At 48.9% G+C, this 19,498-nt stretch overlaps 1 protein-coding gene across 5 annotated transcripts in view; it reads left to right on the top strand.

The window, feature by feature from the left end:
• LOC129677845 (uncharacterized) overlaps positions 1-19,256 on the top strand; it is a 48,528-nt gene extending 29,272 nt beyond the window's left edge. Inside the window, exons 2-8 of one of the 5 annotated variants that reach the window (XR_008720272.1) lie at positions 8,426-8,569; positions 11,834-11,989; positions 12,718-13,475; positions 13,588-14,258; positions 14,741-14,944; positions 15,404-15,635; positions 15,772-19,256. Coding sequence is in view for 1 of the 5 variants with exons in the window: in XM_055608469.1 (XP_055464444.1) it covers positions 13,107-13,475; positions 13,588-14,223 (1,005 nt within the window). In the remaining 4 variants the exon portion in view is untranslated. Of the gene's footprint in view, positions 1-8,425; positions 8,570-11,833; positions 11,990-12,717; positions 13,476-13,587; positions 14,286-14,740; positions 15,636-15,771 lie in introns of those variants that run through there. The other 4 variants (XR_008720271.1, XR_008720273.1, XR_008720270.1 and 1 more) reach the window with 4 other exon arrangements.
• The last annotated feature ends 242 nt before the right edge of the window (positions 19,257-19,498 follow it).

Raw genomic sequence — 19,498 nt, 5'->3', positions numbered from 1 at the left:
CTCTGTTTCTGGCTGTCAGAAGGCTGAGGAAGAAGGAGGACCAAAAGTTTGAGACCACCTAGGTAACCTATCAAGACCTTTTCCCTTCTCTTCCTAAAGGGGGGAGGGGAATGGACAAATGGGTCAGGGGTAGAGTGTTTGCCTGGCAGGTACCAGGCTCTAAGTTCAGTTCCTAGTCCTGAAAACACAAAAGCATTAAACACACTCTCTGCAACTTTGAAATTTCCTATAATTTGCAGGCGAGTCTGGGAAAAATTGAAGTCCTTAGCATATCAATCTTTTAATCCTCTTATGTAAGTACTCTCTATTTTCTTTCAGTTATCCTTTAGAGTTTTCAGGGACCAATCATGTACATCCTGCGTCACATTTAGGCCGAGCTATTTCCTCATAGGCTTGAGGTAGAGAATAGCACCTCCACCTTTTTATCTTGTTATCACAGGACATGGTGGTGGACAGAGGAGGAGCACAGACCCCGGGTCTTGACGGGTACTGCAGCCTCCAGACGTCTGTGGGTGCTGGCTCTTCCTGCCCAGGCTGCTTCCTGTCCTTCACAGGTGACCTAGCTTGTTCCTCTGGCTGGATTTTAAAACCCAGTCTACGGACCCCCTGGGTTTGTATTTCTTTAATCTCTGGTTTTTGAAACTGCACAGTGATATGCATGGGCATGAGTCTTAGCCATTGTGCTGGGAATTTGATGTGTTCTTTCAATCTTGAAAATCAGACACTTTGATTCTGAGAAATCTGTGTAAATTATGTCTTTAAAACCTGTTTTCTCTGTTCTCTCTTTGTAAAATCCTTATTAGGGTGCTAACTTCTGTATCATCTCGTGATTTTCATAATTTTCTCTCCTATTTTTCTCTTCTGGTTTTATTTTATTACACAGTTCCTTGTGTCTGTCATTCCCATTCTACATCTTTTTTATTTGGCAATCATACTTATACACTCCAGACCTTTTTCTCCGAATTTGTCTTTTTGTTTTAAATATTGTATGGATTTTGTTTTATGAATTAAATACCTTCTTTCTGAGATTTTCTAGGAAATACTTTCTATTCTGCCGTTTCTAAATTCCCTATACTTGTCAGTTTCAGATGCAGTCTCTCATATTGAGGCTTTCTGCGAATGTCTAGCAACCTTTAATATGTGTTAAATTTTGGAGCAAGACATCAAAAAAAAAAAAAAAAGCTGGTGGAAGCCTCAGGTGTGGCTGCAGGATACCCAGAAGCTTTTCAGTGGCCTGGAATGGCATGGGTCAAGGGACCTATGGTCTAGTCTGTGAACTTAGCTCACTCATCCTTGTCTTCCTGTTTTCTCCCTTTCTCTAGCCTGTGCTGTGGTCTCAGTATCTACTACCCATTCAGCCTAGTTTTCTGCAGAGAAATATACTGTGTTGGAAATGGGATGGCTGCCAGTACCAGGCTGGGTAGGAACCTTCTGGACCAACAGGTCTCTCTAGGCTTCAGACAGTCATTTCAGAACCTGATATTGTAATCTGGACCTCTCTGGCTCTGCTGTAAGAACTAATGTGTTTCTCATGATACTGTGCTCTTGTCCTTTGCTTTCTTAAATCTTCTCACCCCTCCCCATCCCTCATGCCCACAAAATGATGTGATCATAGGTCCTTCCTTTCCTTCCCTTACCCTCCCCTTCCCTCTTCTTTCATCTCCTCTCTCACCTAATTCTCACATTAGGGGATTTCTGAAAAGGAAGAAAAAATAGAAGCAATGTTTGCAAACCACTGAACTTGGCTAGGAGTTGCTCAGTTTCCAAATTTTAAAGCAAGCAACTCCCAAGTCACACCCACCCTCCTAATGGGAATATAGGGGCGTCTGTGCTGGCTTTGCTCTTTAGTGTTTCTTAGTGTTTCTCTTTTGCTGGGTCATAGACATCTTCTGTTATTCTCACACAGTTCTCCCTTTCCCCTTTATCTCCCACATTCTTGGTTCCTCCTGAGAAGGGCAGACGAGCTTGAGTTTCTCTGCCTCTGTGTTTGCAAGCACCAAACTTTGCTTTCATGAGGTAAGGTCCATTCTCCTGAAATGTTTGGCTCCACTGCATTAGATGCACACTAAAGGTCATCTGGGATGGAGAAATCTCCTGGATCTACCAACCCTACTTTTCCCTCATCTCACTTCTGGATTGACAGCCCAAGGTCCACAAATATTCACTCTGAAGTCCCTGGATGACAGGATTCTTGTTTTTAAAAATGTCCCAGGTGTTTTCATGTCAGCAGTGATTGTTCTTAATTTACAACATGGTTTAAGACCACTTGTCACCCCTCTTCCTTTCAACATGAGGAGACTCACTTGGCAGAAGGAAGGAAGTGAGGTGTGGCCGCACAGGATTGGTGGCAGCCAGCACTCACAAGAACACTGCCATGGGAGAACTGCCACTAACGGAAAGGCTTTGATGGAGGGCTTCTCACAGGACCTGAGGTAGAAGAACTGAGGCATGATGACAGACCCACCACAATGACAGACCGATACTACCACGGTGGAGGACAGACCAACCTACCATGGTGACAGACCAACCATAGTGATGACAGACCACACTGCCACCTCCACAGGCAGGAGCCATGGAAGGCAAGTGATCCAGTGAGACTGAGGAGGCAGGAGCCAGGTCTTCAAGTCAGCCCATGAGCAGAGGACACAAAACAATCATGGCTGCTTGAGGATGTGTATAATCATTCCAGTTCACCCACAGACATGAGCCTTACTTCTCGGGCAGCGAGAGGCAGCCAATGGATTGCCATGGAAAAATATCTCGAAATTCAATGACTCATAAGCCATGTTCTGAATTGTTCAGAGAAGAAATTCTCCCAGGATCTCTACAGTGTTGAGTCATCATTCTCCATCGTCAAGAAAGGATTGGTGCTGGAGCAAAAGACTCCCAAATCAAGTCAAAAGGCACAACTGTGGCTAAAAACCTGCATAAATTTCCTGAACATAAAAAGGAATGGATTTAGCGATCTCAAAATCAAATGAGCATTTTCGAAGTCTTTTATAGCAAGACACTGTCCAAGGTTCAGAACTTGAATATAGGATTAGAAAATCCTCGTCTTCAAAACGCACAGGTGCAGCCCAAAAGGCTGTCATGCTTGATTGTTCCCTAGATTTGTCTTAATACAAAGACAGCACAGGCGGACAGACGGTTGTGAGGGTAATCATGGGACCACCACCTCACTGGAAGTGTGTGTCACAGGCATGTGCAGACAGGCACACCCCTTCCCAAAGCCTCATCTCTCCACACAGCAATGACTCAAATGCTGGAACACAAATAGGATGAGAAACTTAAGCAAACTCCTGTTCAATTTTCAATCAGAAAAACCTCCCGGAAATCACATATTTCCAGCTCTTCCACAGTGAGAGCTTCCTTTTGAGGCTCAGGACACTCAGGAGTTCAATGAGAAATTGATTTGATGAGCTCATGGGATTAAGGGATCGTTTGCTAGGTCAGCATGGGGATCAGAGATCAAACAAGGCTTTGAGACTCTTTAGAGTCTCAAATCCCAATCTGATTTATAAAAAATGAATTCCATGAACCAAACCTGCTCACTGCATATGTCATTATGTGGAATGAAGGGTCTTTAGTTACTCCAAGGAGAACTCAATTTGGTGACTGTGAGTGAAATCCAGACTATGTATTATTTACAAAGATAAGAGGGCTGCGGATCCAGAACTGCCTCTCCAGGACAGGTTTGCCATCCAGGAACACTCAGCTGAGATAAGGTGTCCTGGTTCCTACATCATCGATTTACCAGGGCCCACAGCTCAGAGCTGGTGTCCCTCAGTCAGACACCTGCCACCTGCTCTCCTCACGCCCCAGTGAGTGATACCTACCACATGCAAACGTGGCTCTATTTTGTTTTTAACAGGATCTCCCTGTGTAGCCTGGCTGTCCTGAAACTGGCCAGGCTAGATTCGAACGCACAGAGATCTGCCTGCTTCTGTCTCTTGAGGGATGGCAGGTATCACCACACCCAGACAAACATGACATTTGCAGTCATCTGATAGTAGAGTTTGCTTTCAATAAAACAAAGACAACCGGGGAGGAATGGTTTTGCATATCTAAAAACAACAAGCGGGTCGGTGCTGGGACAGTTCTGGGTCAGTACCAACTCATTACCAACATAACCTGCAAAAGGCAAGGTTGCCAGCACTGTGCAGGGCAGCCACCGATACAGCATTTGGTTGGGGGCTGTCTTCCTTTCTCAGATGCTTCTCAAAGAGGGAAATGTATGCCAGGCTCATCCGGGCAGCTTCCTGGAAACACGGCTTCCTGCCCAGGGGTGGCTATCCAGGCCTGGTCCCCTGAGTGAAGAGTGGGCACGCCCCAGCAGTCTGCCTGTGTAACAAACCGCCTGAATAACTCCTTGTCCTTGGATAGCTTCAGCCTTCATGCTCATCTCAACATGTTAACTGATAGAGGGGAGGAAAAAGCTAATCCCACCTGACTCCCACGGGGCACAATCCCTCCCCTCTGGCAACACCAAGTCACTGCAGAAGCAAGAAATTGAGTCAAATCTTTCAACATTTAAAAAAAAAGAAAGAAAGGAAGGGAGGGACGGAGGGAGGGAGGGAGGAAGGAAGGAAGGAAGGAAGGAAGGAAGAAAGAAAGAAAGAAAGAAAGAAAGAAAGAAAGAAAGAAAGAAAGAAAGAAAGAAAGAAAGAAGGAAGGAAAGAAGGAAAGAAAGAAAAAAGGAAGTCAGACTTTTACAAAATGGACTCCAAGACCTCAGAAGCATGGAGCCGTTCAAGGACGAGCACATACTGACTGCTGCAGCTGAGGAGATCAGGGTTAGATTTGGTGGCTTCACACGCTGGTAGCCGCCTCCCCAGGTGATCTGGCAGCACATCTTGGAGATTCAGTGAGGTGTCAGTGTGCTCACCAGGTGTCACAGTGTGGCACTATGGCTGTGTCGCTGGAGACCTGGATTAGTTAAGAAGGCATCTGTTAGATTGCCTTACGGAGGACGCCTGAGAGTCCCAAACAGGAAGGCAGAGAATCTGGTGGTTGTTCAGGGCATGAGACTAGACTGCCCCGCAGCCCCAGTCTGGTACAGAAGGCCTGGAGGGCTCCTGCAGATTTGCTGCTTTCCAGTCTAATGCCAGAGAAGGAACTCCGAGCCCCAGGAGAGATGCACTCACCAGTGAGAGTAAGGGCAAGCAGGCAGAAAAAGCAAACTTTCCTTCTTCTCTTCCTGGCTTGGGATTTTGTTGTTGTTGTTTGTTTGTTTGTTTGTTTCTTTTTGTTTTGTTTGTTTGTTCTTTTGTTGTTGTGCTTTTTGTTTTGGTTTGGTTTTTCAAGACCTGTGTAGCCTTGGGTGTCCTGACTCTCTCTGTAGAGTTTGAGGCTGGCCTCAAACTCACAGCAATCCTCCCGCCTCTGCCTCCTAAAGTGCTGGGAGTACAGGTGTGCACCACCGTGCGTGGCTATTCTTTGGTTTTGTTTTTAATTTGAAGATTTATTTTCTTTTTAACCACATGTATATATGTGTGAGTTGTGCAAGATTGTAGGTGCCCACAGAGATTGGATCCCCAGGAGCTGGAGTTACAAGTGGTTGTGAGCTACCCAATGGATGCTGAAAGCTGAATTCATGTCCTCTGCAACCACAAAGAGCAAATACACCCTCCTGACTCCTGAGGAGCCTCTCCAGTCCCTTGCAAGTCCTGTCTGCCACCAGAAGATGCCCATCACAGTCAAGGTGGCTCTTCCTATTTGAAATAATCTGATTAAGAATAAAAAGCACTCAGGAGGAGGAGAAGGAGGCAGGCAGGCAGATCAAGGCCAGCCTGGTCTACAGAGTGAGTTGCAGGTCAGCCAGGGCTTCACAGAGAGAACCTGTCTCAGAAACAAAGTGAGGCCAAAATCCCTGACAGGGGTGCTCAGTGGCTTTTGTCTTAGTTGACTCTGGATGCTGTCCAGTTGAACACCAATATTAACCAGGCAGCCCAGCGTCCACTCGGGAAGAGAAGTCGCATGCTCCCTTGCAAGAAGGCTGGAATAAATGCACACATGGCTGCCTCTCATGCTACCTTTGCATTTACAGACAAGAACACGGTAGGCAGAGCGCTTGCAGATGCTTGTTGGAGATGGGGACCACTCGGGCCTGAAATCTTATGGGGTTTCGTAGCCACCGTGTTTGCCTCTCATTTTCCCTGGCAGGTGCTCACCTTCCTTACAGAGGTGGGAGTGTACCTCCTCTGTCCTTTCAACTCTGCTACTTTTTAAAAAAGATTTATTTATTTATTTATTTATTTTATGAATGCTCTGTTTTCACACACACCAGAAGAGGGAATCATGTTCCATTACAGATGGCTGTGAGCCACCATGTGGTTGCTGGGGCTAGAACTTAAGACCTTTGGAAGAGCAGTCAGCACTCTCAACCACTGAGCCCAACTCCAGCCCCAACTCTGCTCCTTTCCAACTGATTTCTCTGATAGTCATATTTTCTTGTTTCTTGACACATCTAATAGTTTTTTAAATTGCATACTGACATAATGGACATCACATTACAGAATGTCTCAAATTTTTAAGGAGTATTGATTAGCTTAATCATGTTTGTTCTGTTCCTGTGGTGGGGGGGGTGCTTATGCGCACATGTACGTATGGAGTTCAGAGCTCACTGCCCTGCGCCTTCTTCAATTTCTCTTCTCTTTATTTTTTGAAACAGGATCTCTCATGGTTCTCTTCTCCCTCAGCACTAAGATTGTTGGCAGATGCCACCACCCCTGGTTTTTACAGAACTACTAGGGATCAGAGTTATGTCTTCATATTTCACAGCAAGCAATTTATCAACTGAGCCCTCTCCGCAGACCTAAGTTGATCCTTCAAGATTGCTCTTAAATTTTCCTAGTGCAGAATACAAACTCCTGGGCTGGGCCTCTGTGCAGAATGTAGCCTCTTTGGGGGAATGCATGTATGGAATGTATATTCATGACGCCAGGTGAGCTTGTCTGTGCATTAGCCATGTTTGCAGAACCTTGGCTTCTTTTTGGTAGCACTGACATTGAAAACTTCCACCTCACCTTAATTCTGAGAACAAACCACAAGCTGAAGGTGTCTGGTGCCTGGGATGTGTTAGCATCAGCCACTTCTCCACCCTCCTCCTTCTTACTGCCTGATGTAAAGGTGGTCCTTCCATCGTCCCCTGAGTCCTCATCTGCCTGGTCTTACAATGGTTCTCAGTACTAGGGCAGTGGAAGGAGGCTGAATTATGAGCCATACTCACCCAGGTCCATGTGCAAGGCTGAAACCCACTGTATGGCTGAGTTGCACAGGGTGAGCAAGAACTGTCCAGGTAGACAAGGAAAACAAGGTGAAGGCCGCTTTCCTAGAGGTGCAGTTTATCTGCTTGGCCCAGTGATCCGTGGCAGAAAAAAAGATCTATAGACACTGGCCTGCACCCCAGCAGCAGGCACAGCGAAACAGCTCAGCCCAAATCCATTGCCTCTCAGATCTCCCCCAGGACATGGCTATGCCTGAAGTCTCTGAAAATGTTTCCCTGATGCTCATTCAAGGCAAAGTCTAGGGAATTCCCTGAGGTCTGAGACTCAGAGTAGATTAAAATGAGGTCAGATAATCCCAGAGAATCAAAGACTACTGAGAAGTTCCATTTTTTGAAGACTATTTGTAATAGATGAGTAGCATAACGTCTACTGTAGGTGTTGGTGTGGTGTCAGTGACTAATGAAAATGTCATTTCCTGTGATTTTTATCAATTACAGTAAATATGCCGGTAATCACCCACTTTAGCTGCTGTCTGGAGTTGAGGCTGGGGACCTCTCAGAGGCCTCGATAGGCAAACTCCACAGGTGTAGACTGACGTCTAAGCAAACAGTAGTTAAGCATGCTAGAATTTGGAGAAGGGTTAAATGTGTGTCAAGCAGACAAATTTGGACTTTTCCATAAGGGTCTGACACGCCAGGCAGGAAATAGGCAGAAATTACTCTAACAGTAAAAATCTTGTCATTTACAAACCTCTAAGCAACGGGCTCATTTAACACATCAGCTCATGGATAATGATGGGTGAGACTCAGCCTGGTATTTATACCACCTTTAAAGCGTAGGCACCAGGGCAAGCTTCCAGTGTCCAAAGAGGACCCTGTGGTGACCTGTCAGCCCCGACAGCTGCAGAATGAGTCAGGGGCCAAATGCCACACAGGCTGAGATGTGAGAACCTTTCTACTTCTTCAAAAAACAAAAAGTAAAGAAGAAAGCGACACAGCTGGAAGGGACATAGAGCGGGTAGTCTCTCAGCGGATAATGTCGAGAAAGTCCTACTTTGTTCTGTTTGCTTGTTTTCCTGGGAAGCTGCTTGGGGTCATTGGAGCTGAAAATGTGTCTCAACACGTGAAGCAAGTGTGTGTCATCTGCCGACATCCCCAGCCTGTTCTCAGCCAATCACCAGGCTTCGATGTCTGTTTCAGATGGCCCAACATCCACTGTCAGCAGGTGTGAGTCAAGATGAGAGACCCAAAACTTCCATCCTCTATGTGTGTGAAGAAGAAACAGCAAGAGGCAGGAAGCAGGGTTCCTGAAAGCCAAGCTGACCGGAAAGAATCGTGTGCTGAGTAAGTATGGGCCTCTGGACGGGCAGAGTCAGTGAAAGAGTGTGTAAGGACCAACAGCCACACCCACCTCTAGCCCTAGAGGGTGAGCAGAGCTCACTGAGGCATTTAGAGCAGTCAGTCCCCAGAGAGACACTGATCCAGACCATTCCTCTGGTTTTCTCTCCTCTACCCCTCCCTGGTTCCCCCGCCGAGCATCCCTCAGGCAGGGACATGAAATGCCCTGTGCCGCAGGTCGCTCTGGTGCAGACCCACCCACAAGCACACACACACCTTTCCATACCTGCCACACCTGTAGAAACACACACGTGCGTAGATAACTGTCTGTACCTGCACACCAGCACACGCCTGCCCACACCTTCAGGTGCACACACCACGGCCCACACCTGCTCATACCCTCATACACAGACATACCCGTAAGGACACACACACACCTATATATACCCTCAGGGATATGCATACACACATACACACGCCCACAGCTGCGTGGATAAACACACCTGCATGCGCCTGCAAGGGCACGCCTAGCCCACGCATTGTCATAGCTGCAGAGGCGCACACATACAGAGAACACACACGCACACACAGATATACATCTAGCACTAATGCTAATCTGATAACCTTTCACGCCTGCCCAGAGATACCCTCTGAGGTCAAAGCTGGCCCCTGTGTCTGTCTTCAAGGACACAAGCCACTGTAAAAAGAAATCTTTCTTTTTAGAAGAATTTTTAATTAGCTTCCATTGGTACAGTTCGGCCGGTTGATGTCTCCTGAACATTACATTACTTAACATTATTTTGAAAACTAACGGTTAGCAACGTTCACAGACAACCAGTGGTCTCCTCGGGCAGTGAAGATGTCTGGGCGACATATGCAAGACGCACCCAGGTGAAGAGCTGGACACTGGTAGACCTGTGGGCTAACTTTCTGTGACCGAGGGAGAAAGGCTCATGGCCACCACATGACCATGTCACCCACTGGCTCTGGAGATCTCAGTCAAATCAAAAGCCAATCGTGGACACCGGTACCTCACTTCACTCTGGCACAGGAATGTCCACGTGGGGGTGATAAATGGGCTTCGTAGAATGTGAACTCAGCCAGGGGGTGGTGGCACACGCCTTTAGTCCCAGCACTCAGCAGAGGCAGGCAGATCTCTGTGAGTTCAAGGCCAGCCAGGTCTACAAGGCGAGTCCAGGACAGCCAAGGCTACACAGAGAAACCCTGTCTTGAAGAAAAAAAAAGGGGGAGTGAACTTAACAAATGATTTGAGCAATGGGTTCTCTCTGTAATCTCTGCATTTTCCAGAAAAGCTGTATCCCCTACCCTCCTACTTGGGAGAATATTTGTTTCCCTCAATGAGTACTGTGTTGTTGTTATCTTCATGTGGTTGTTTGAAACATGGTTTCTATCTACAGTCCCGGATACCCTGGGACTTACTCTATAGATCAGGTTGTTCTCAAACTCAGTGAATCTCCCGTCTCTGCCTCCCAGCTACTGAGGTTAAAGGCGTGTGCCGCCATGCCCAGCTGAACGAGTCATTTTAGGGTGCGTGTGCAACAGCAGCATATGTACTGTGTGCTGGCCACACCCTAGCCTTAGCGCACTCGTTAATTCATAACAAGTTATCCTCCGAGGAACAACGGGCATGTTTTTAAATATTTTTGGCAGAATGTTACAGGCTCATCATTCCGTTAATTAAGCCTCTCTTCCCAGTCGCCTTGGGTTCTAAGATACACATGTGAAGTGTTTTCATCGTCTCTAGAATCGGATGCACCCGAGCTTCAGCAGCAAGCTGAAGCTTTTTTTTCTTCTTTCACTGGTGGTACATGGAGTGAAAATGCATCCCATGTTTGCTGGAATACGAGGAATAAACACACCCACTGAGGTAAGAGGGACAGAATTTGAGGTCCATATGGTCTAGAATGAAAAATAATTTGTGCCAAATCAGCTGTTCTTCCTAATACCTCTTTATTTGGGAGTTGTAAATTATATCCCCAAACTGAAGCACGGCACCTTTTATTTCAAAACCATTTTGCCATCTGTGCCCATCTCCACTACCTACTGGAAAGGCTACAGACAGACTCTAGAGGGTTCTCAGAGAATGAAGCAAGCCAGTGGCTGCATTTGGTTAACATACAAATTTTAAAACAAACCTGCAGGTTTGAAGTAGCTTGCTGCAATGCTCTCTAAAGGCCGTAGGGAGCAACTACCGCAGGGCCAGGAGCTCCACCGTCACCCTCCACCTGCCGCCAGCTTACCAGCCTGAGCCCTTCTGGGTCTGTTCTCAGAGCCAGGGGTTGCAGAGGGAACAGGGCCAATGGCAACACCGAGTCATGCTGAGGTGGGGAGAGGAGAAACGTTATGCTTAGCTCTCATCGGATGGCCAGTATCTTCATCATCGTCAATATCATCATCATCATCATCGTCAACATCATCATCTTAGAACCAGGATTCCAGACAGAAGCATCGGCCCTGTTGGTGCCACATTGGAAGTGGTTCTCACTGTGAGCAAGCAGGCTGTGCACATGCAGAAACCAAGGCTGTGGGCTCATGGGGAAGCCATGTGGTCTCGGGCTGAAGGTGAAGCTGCTTCACTTTCAGCTCCTGCTCCTTACTTCGTCTCATTTTTCCTGGGACCCTCCTATATGCACGATTTAAAGGGAATTACCTATTACTTCAATTATTTGTTTCTTATCAGCTGATGTTAAACTACAAGGATTTGCATTGAATGGACACAAAGAAAGAGCAAGTCACGGCGCGTCGCCAAATGAAAGAGTGATGTTCTGGCGAATTTAGCCGAAATAATTTACTGCTATATAAAAGTGGGAAAGTGGAAGGTACAGCCTTTGACCAATAAATCCCTGCTGCCCGTGAAACCCTTATCTGGTCCCCTCCGATATATCCCACACAAGGAAGCCATCATCATTGGCTCCGGTTTGTTATTTGTAAACCTTGATCTTCTGCACTCGGTGTCCTAAATATGGGTAATTAGCATCAGTTTATCACACTTGTGCATATTTCCTCTACTCTCCAAACACGCGCGCTTCCATTGGCTGCCATTCTGCTGCAGGAGATTATGAAGACAGATTGCAGAGAACGAATGTGCTGAACGAGATTAGGAAGGAATAGAAATAGCAACTTGGCCAATAAATTCCTCGTGAGAGCCTTATCATGCAATTACACGTTGACTAGCTTCACACTCTCCCAGCCTCTTAATCCAGTGCCCCCACCAGGAATAAAATTTCACTAATTTCTGAATTGCTGCAGATCCTCCCAACTTGTCGCCGAGAGTGGCTGGAGTGAGAGGTGCTGCTGGGAACGTCACGTCAAACTTCACGGCGAAAAAGCAAACTTTGCATGTCAGTGTGGGCGGCGTCGAGTTGGGATGCTCCGGGCTTCTCAGCATCTCTGAGTGAGTGCGTGGTGAGTGCGTGCGGTCTGGACACTCAGAGCCCCCTAGCTTCTCTGAGTTCCACATTCTCTCGTTTGGGGGTTGCCCCCCCCCCGTCTGTCTGGAAGGGAGGCTTTCCTTGCTAGTCCACCAGACTGGGAAGCCTGTGTCAACACAGTGCCCCAATTCATGCATCTTCATCAACATCATCATCATGCAGTCCCTCGACCTTGTTCAGTTCAGTTTCCTTCTTGCTCAGACAGGCTGTCTCTCATACCCTCTCATGTGCTCTAGCCCCCACTGAACATTAAGGTGTATAAATAGGAAAATCCCTGCCCACTCTGCACCAGAAGAGTGCAACCAAGAACACTGTAATAAGACTGCTAGAGAGGGCGCGTGATTCTTGTTCCTCCCTGCCTGTTAATGCTATTCTCCCCAGGGCTTTATAATAAGTTAGGTATTTAAAGAGGCCCATTAAGCCTTTCGATCTACCAGGGGACTATTTATAGCATAGAGCCACAGTCAGACATCATGAGGCCCCCACAGAAGCAAGGTGCTGCAGCAAGAACCCCACAGGACTGAGCTCGAGGGCATACATGGACGTTGAGATCATGCATGAAGCACGTTATCTGTGCTCCCAGGAAAGGATGGGCTTCCCATTGGGCGTGGAAGGAATTGATTAGCTAAGGAAACCCTCAGCCATCGTGAAGCAAGTTTTTATATGCCTATTACATTGTGGCCTCTGCTTTCTTTTCTCTAGGAGATTCCTACAGGGATTTACCATCCAGAGGAAAGGTTCTAGGTTTCCTTCCCGAAGGTTCCTCGAAAGCTGAGTTCAGATCAGCATGCCATGAGGCACGGCCTGTGCCTCTTCCCAAGGCGTGCTACACACACTGTTCTAGAAGGTGGCCCGGCTGCGCTGGGAGGAGGGCCCGCTAGCCGAGAGCCACCCAGGACTCAGGTACGCCTGGACCTTGACAAGGATGCCCCGGCCTTTTGCACGTTGTCTGGGCTTTTGTTGGCTGGCAAGGATTTTGTTTTCCAGGGAGGAGCCTTCGCTCCCCTTGAGTGAGAGAGAATAAGCCTGGGCCCGGGAGGCACATGGAGGTGCTAGTCTGAAGGAGTTGACTCTTAGAAACCACAGCACAGATGCCTGAAGCCGAGGAAACTCCTGCAGTGGTGGGCACCACAGAGTCTTGGAAGAGAGAATGCTCTACCCCCTGCTCCCCCGAGGAGAGGCTGGGACACCTCGTGCTGAGGGGCCAGGATGGCCGGCCCCTGCTGGGTCCGCATAGAAAGAGCCGGGTGCTCCTTTTGGTACCTTGGTTGGCGATTCTGTATGGCTTCATACACAACTCTACTCAAGCAAAGATGCTAAGCCTGTGGACACTGGAGCTCAGCTCCGTCACTGTGCGTGGAGAAGCCTCCAGAGCCCCAGAAGACCCCCGCCCAGGGGGTGACATCAGTTGGGGAGCTATTAATAACCGCCCTCCCCTCCCTGTCATATTTCCTGAACTGGTGAGCTTTGTGGAGGGGGTGGAGTAGGAGGGAGCCGCTTGCTATTAATCTGGGAACAAACAGCTAGCCCCGGTGACTGGTATTTTCGCTTTTCTTTTCTCACTTTTCTCAGTGTGGGGAAGGCGATTGTGAGGCGCTCTGCTGGAATTTGGCAGCGCGGAGGCTTGGAGAGCAGCCCCATGCTGGCTCCTATTCAGCCGGCCAGTTTTCCTCGAGCTTTGGAAGTTTCACTCAGCCGTGCACTCAATGGCTTCACAAAGCTGATTACAAGCTTCAGCGCATTCCTGAAGGAGCCAAAAGCGACGCAGGTGCAAACGAGCCGAGGGAGCCCCTTATCCCGGTGACAGAATGGGACAAGCTGGGAAAGGCTTGGACCACACAAATCCAAGGCTCACCAGGCAGCGGAGAGCTTGCCTTGGGAACCGGGGGTCATTATCCGCCCTATTCAGCGGGGCCGGGGACCCTGGGGCTGGGGAGGCCGGCCGGGCGCAAGCGCCACCGCCAGGGCTCGCCCGAGGCGGCGGGGACCCCGCTGGGCGCTGCCGCCCGTCGGGATGCTGAGCGCTGTTTGTTCCCACCGACGGCGTCCGTGAAATCCACCGTGCTCCTGAGAGCCGGCGTCCACACTCACGGGCATTCGGGAGAAGGAGGGCGGTGGAGATGCGCGGGGCGTGGACAGCGCGTGACTTGGGTCACCAAGGCTGCGCTGGCTGTTCCTGCCGCCGGTCACTCTCGGCTCTACCCCTAACCCCTCCGGCCTCTGCCGAGAGCGACCTCCGCAAAGTGCGGTGGTTGAGGACAGGGACGGGGGGGGGGGGGGGCGGCGAGGGCAGTGGCGGTGGCAACACAGGGTCGGGTGGGCCCGCGCACCCAGTGGGGCAGGGGTGAGCGCGGAGAGCCGTTTCTTAGTTAAAGACGCGACTGCCAGCGGCGGAAGGGCCGCAGGCCGCGGGGAGAGGCTGGCTCCGAGCAGGCAGAGGCTGGCTCCGAGCGCAGAGCTCGCAGAAGGGACGGGCGTGGGCGAACTCAGGTGGCAGCGCCGGAGCCCGGCAGCCGCCCCCGCCCCCGGCCCCGCTGCGTCCAGGTCTGCGCGGCCTCCCACCCCCCGCCCCCGCTCTGCCCGGCTGCACCCCGAGGTGCCCGCGTGCAGGGCGCGGGCGGGCAGGGCGCGCTTGCCGACGCTCTTTTGTCTGATAACTAATTTGAGTTAATGCGATCTTTATGTAAAGCTAGCAGCGGATAATTGTCTATTTTCTCGCCAACAGTCTCCATCACAGTCACTTATCTGGAAACCTGCGGCTGGATTAATCGCTATATTCCCAAGATGAGCGCTGCTGCCATCCGCAGTGAACGCGGGTGGGGACACGGAAGCATCCGTCTGGGCTCGGGTGGGGTTGTTTGGGCACAGAGGCGCACAGAAGATGTGGAAGAGGAGGGGCCAGGCCTGTGGGGACCCTGGCGTGAGAAAGGTTGGTTGGCCCTCGGTAAAGGCACAGAACTGCCTGTGCAAATAAAGGGCTTTAGACCTCACAGAAATGACGCTTCGGACCCTTCAGACTGAGGCCTATTTAGATGCACAAAAAAAACAAAAAAAAAAAAGTTTCCCTCCCGTCTTGATTTTCCAACTTCAGTGCGACCACACCCACCGCTGCGCCTTAAGCCCCTCCCCCGGGATTTAACCTGCTGCAGGATCCTGGTCCTCCAAGCGAAGGACTGGCAAAATATTTCCTTAGGAACTGTGGGTGTGGAACTGAGTCCTAGTTGGCCAGCCCCTCACCCTACCTACTGGAGTTAAAGACGGTGGGCTTGTGCTGCCAAATTTCCAGGGAGGATGTACTCGTCTACACAGCTAAACGTTCTCAAAACATCAGCTTCGGGGGCGAGTCAGTGGGTGCGGGCGGTGCTGTGCCCGCGCGCTGTCTCTGCAGGTGTGAAATTCCTGTCATCAGCCTGTGAATAAATCGGCACTGCCTCTGGTTGGTCAGTTACTCGGAGGAAAACTCCCTGCTCCTGAGTGTTTCTACATTCTGCCTTTGCCGCTCGGCCCCGCGTTGGTGTCAGTTTTTCACGATATCATTTCAGGAAAAGAGGACATTCTGTTTCACACCGCGACAGCTTTAGGCGGTGGAGATGGAAACCGTGGGCCTCCATTTTGGCAGCGTAAGTAAACTTCCAGGAGTGAATGCCTATTGGTCCACCACATTATTAGATTGTTAGATGAGGGGTACCCCGGGATGAGTCCTCCAATAGGCCTCTGCAAGCTCCTCTTTAAAGAACCCCTGTTGTTCCTCTCCAGCAGCCCGAGGAAATCTTCAAAAGCAAACACGGGAATCCCTGCAAACCAGTCCCAGCTAAGATTCCCAGGACAGTGCCTCTTCGTGCCCTCTGGACGTCATCCCACCAGCTCTCACCTGAATCCTGTCACCTCTGCCATCTTGAAGTGATCTGCGGACAATGCTGAGCTGGACAGCCCCTGGTCAACCAGGCAGAACAGTCTATGCAAATGCTGGAGGCCTGCCCTGGGAACAGTGCACCCATTGTCCTGGGCCTTTCAAAGCCCGGAGCAGCTGCTCAGACTCGCAGCCCTGGACCCTTGGCTGCCACAGCAATGTCATCACTGCAAGACATCAGACTCTGAAAATTAGACGACCCGAATTCATGAGCAGCCTGTCTTGAGTGTTTCTGTCTGTGACATGTTTCAAGGTCCGGGGGCCCTTCTGTTGTTGGGGGCAGGAGGAGGACAGGGGCAGGGGAGAGTTTGCAGTCGCTTCTTACTAGGGAGCTTGGAAACCTTGCCGACTGTCCTTGGGCTTATGAACTGGGGCATCTGGCTCGAAGGATTGAGTTTGAGGCTTAAGCGCTCTCTCTTGCTGCTGCTGCTTGCGAGTTTAAATGCACTGAAAGGAGGCAGGATGAAGCGATGGAGCAGGCATGCCAGCCAGGTGCTTGCACTTCTTGGGAGAGAAGCAGGCAGGCTGATTGGTCAGCACTCTCCAACCACCTCAACTCAAGAGTTCCTTCACAAAAGCATCAGTGCCTCCTTTAATCACCTCCATCCTTCCCCTTGCTCACCCCTGCCCTCCGAAACCAGGACTGAAAAGAATCCTTGGTCCAACCTTTGGTGGTTCCTGGTGTGGGAGTTCGAGCCTGGGGACAGCAGCGGGTGGCTCATAGCATGCAGGCTGCCAGAACCTGAGAGTACATCCCCCTGGTCTCCTGGCACAGGGCCTACTGGGGAGAAACTCCAAGGTTTTGGGGGAGGCTCGGGGCTTCGGGTAAGGCAGCTTCCCCTCTCCTTCAAATATGCTTGGTCCCAGGGACCTCTAGGGTATTGTATTTGGTTTTGTTTACTCTAACTCAAGCTGGCCTAGAACTCCTTGCAATCCCCCTGCCTCAGCCTACTGATGCTGGTGCCATCCTGCTCTGCTGACATGTTACTTGCCTCTCCACAGGACTCCATCGCTGTCCTCTACGCCTCCTCACTGGGTGCAGCATGTTCCCAGTGAACACCCGGGAAACCACCAGGCCTCTTATAGCAGGATCAAGCCCAAGACAGGAGGGTGTGTCCTCCTGTCCTAAGTAAGGCTTCCCCTGTGTGCCCAAGATTTCTGATAACCTGAACAGGAGGGCTTGGTTGGATGTGAAGTTCAACAAAATATTGCTTTGCAAACCCAGGGAAAAAAAGTTGAAAAACAAGTGGAGAAGAGATTCTTTAGACCACAAGGCTTAGTTGTTTGGGATTGAGCCTCTGAGCAATCCAGGCTGCCCCAAACCAGGCAGACTATAGGGCAGCCACTGGGACATTACTGCAGCGGGAATGTCAGCCAGCACGATTATATGGCACAGACCAGGTGGGCTCTCAGCACCTGTAGATGCTTGGGGTATCTACTGAAGGGGTGCAGAGGTTCTGGGTAGGAGGGTTGCTGGAGCGGGTAGCCAGAGAGACATCGTGTGACAAGAAGGATGTCTTCTCTGCAAAAGGAGCCTCCCCATTTCTGTGTAACTGCCTTGCTCCCCTTTCCGAATGCATGTGGGCATTCAATCTCATATGACAGGCACACTTGCCCACACAGGGCCAGGCATCGACCTTCATGTGCTGCAAGTCATTCAGAAGGGACAGACTCACACTCAAACATAAGCCATTCCCCCGTTGCACAGCTGTGTTCTGGCTGAATCCTGGATGGTTCGTTGGGCCTCACTACCTGGACCTCCAGGCAAAACTTGAAGAACTCCAGCTTAAGCACATAGAACAGAGTAAATGAGTCCAAGGGCCAGAAGGTCCAGGGCCTTCCCTTCTGCTGTCTCGGGGTCTGCTTGTGTGCCAGGTTGGACACCTCAAGGCTGGCTTGTCAGATTGTTTTCTGTGCTTCCTGGTTTGCATGCTCTGTCTGTATTATTCCTGGATTGCTCTTGGCATGCCACTTAGACTCCGAGTGACCCAGGAGGGTAGCTGGCCACCACATACAGCTCCTGAGCACCCAAAATTCAGAAGGTCATACACTCTAGATTTTAAAGCTGCTGAATGAGAAAGAGCTCAGTGACTATTTCAAATGTTGGCTACAGAAATGACTGCACTTGGGGTATGTTGGATTAAATAAAACACAGTATTGAAACCAGCTTCACTGCCCGCTGCTTTTGGGCATCAATGTAGCCTTGGTAGCTCCTCTTCTGTGGTTCCTGCCTTTCACTAGCGGTCTTTGGTCTTTCCATGATCCTGTAGGAAATGGAAAAGGAAGAAGCAAAAGTAGGAGGGGAAAAAAAAGCAGGAGGCAGCTGGGTCCCCTTCCCGGGCCTTTCACAGTTACTCTGTAACAATCAAAGCTTCCTCACTTTCACCAGCAGGAAAAAGAAGAGTCAGACATTGCAGGGATTGCTCGAATTGTAATTCTGTTTATTTACATTGGTGATCTCAGGCAGCGGTCCATGAACCCTGAAGCAGCCTTTGAAATGTCTTGCTAGTATGGCTGAATGATGGAGAAATCTGATTCTAGGTGTCACTGGGTGAATTCCATGGCGTTATAAGGAAACCTCTCTGTGTTATTTTCAAACTTTTGGTCAGCATTTGACACTTTCTGGCTTTAATTTTGTCTTGGAAATGAGTCACCAGGTCTGACTGCCACCACTCAAACGAAAGGAGAATTCTGAACAAAAATTTGTCTTCTGGGAAAACGGTTTATACCAACCAAGAATGAGTTCCATCTAGAAATTCCTTTTTGGACTAACATGAAGCTTTAGAACTGTATGAAATCAGATTTGGCCCGGGAGGTCACAGACAAATGGTTAGAAACTTTCATTTCACATTTATTCATTTATTAGGAGGTGAGCGTGCTGTAGGGTACACAGAGGTCAGAGGGTAACTTCCAGGGGTCACTTTTCGCCTTCCAGCCTGTGGAACTAAACTCAGGTCATCAGGCACTAAGTGCCTCTGCCTGCTGAGCCATCTTGCCAGCCCAAGTAAACATTAATATTAAAGAGCCCAAAGTACTCTACATAATATTTTAGATGCTAGATGTCTGAAAGTAGTAAAAAAAAAAAAATTGAATTTTTGTTTTGTCATTTGGTAATAACAAAACTGCTCCAAGCTCAATGTCTTTAATATAGTCTATTAAAGTACACCATGAAGATTTTGTGTGCATAGGTTTGGAGTATGTACAATATAGTCCAATATATTTATTGGGGGGGGTTGTATAATCAATATGAAACAATTCAGGAAAGTGTGAAGTTAAGTCCACCATGCCAATAAACTGGAAATATCTCAGAGATAATTTTGAATAAAATTGAAAGCATTTTTTATCATAAAAGGAGCTGTCCTGTTACCCATTATTTGTATGTCCATTTATCCTTTTGATTTGGGCTGAATTCTATCTAAGTGAAAAATTATAAAATATCAAACATCGTCAAGGTTTTATAGGTAAATGAATTGATATGGTTTCTTTGAGGGATGCTTGCAAAATATTTGATATTCCTTGAAAAATTATCATTCTTGGGACTTAACTAGTAAGAAATTAATAGCAGCATCTTAG

The sequence above is a fragment of the Psammomys obesus genome, unplaced genomic scaffold, assembly GCF_907164565.1.
Source record: "Psammomys obesus unplaced genomic scaffold, mPsaObe1.curated_primary_1811, whole genome shotgun sequence".
In the NCBI taxonomy this organism is placed as follows: domain Eukaryota; kingdom Metazoa; phylum Chordata; class Mammalia; order Rodentia; family Muridae; genus Psammomys; species Psammomys obesus.
The sequence above is the reverse complement of the archived record's forward strand: the minus strand, read 5'-3'. Positions and strand labels throughout refer to the sequence as shown.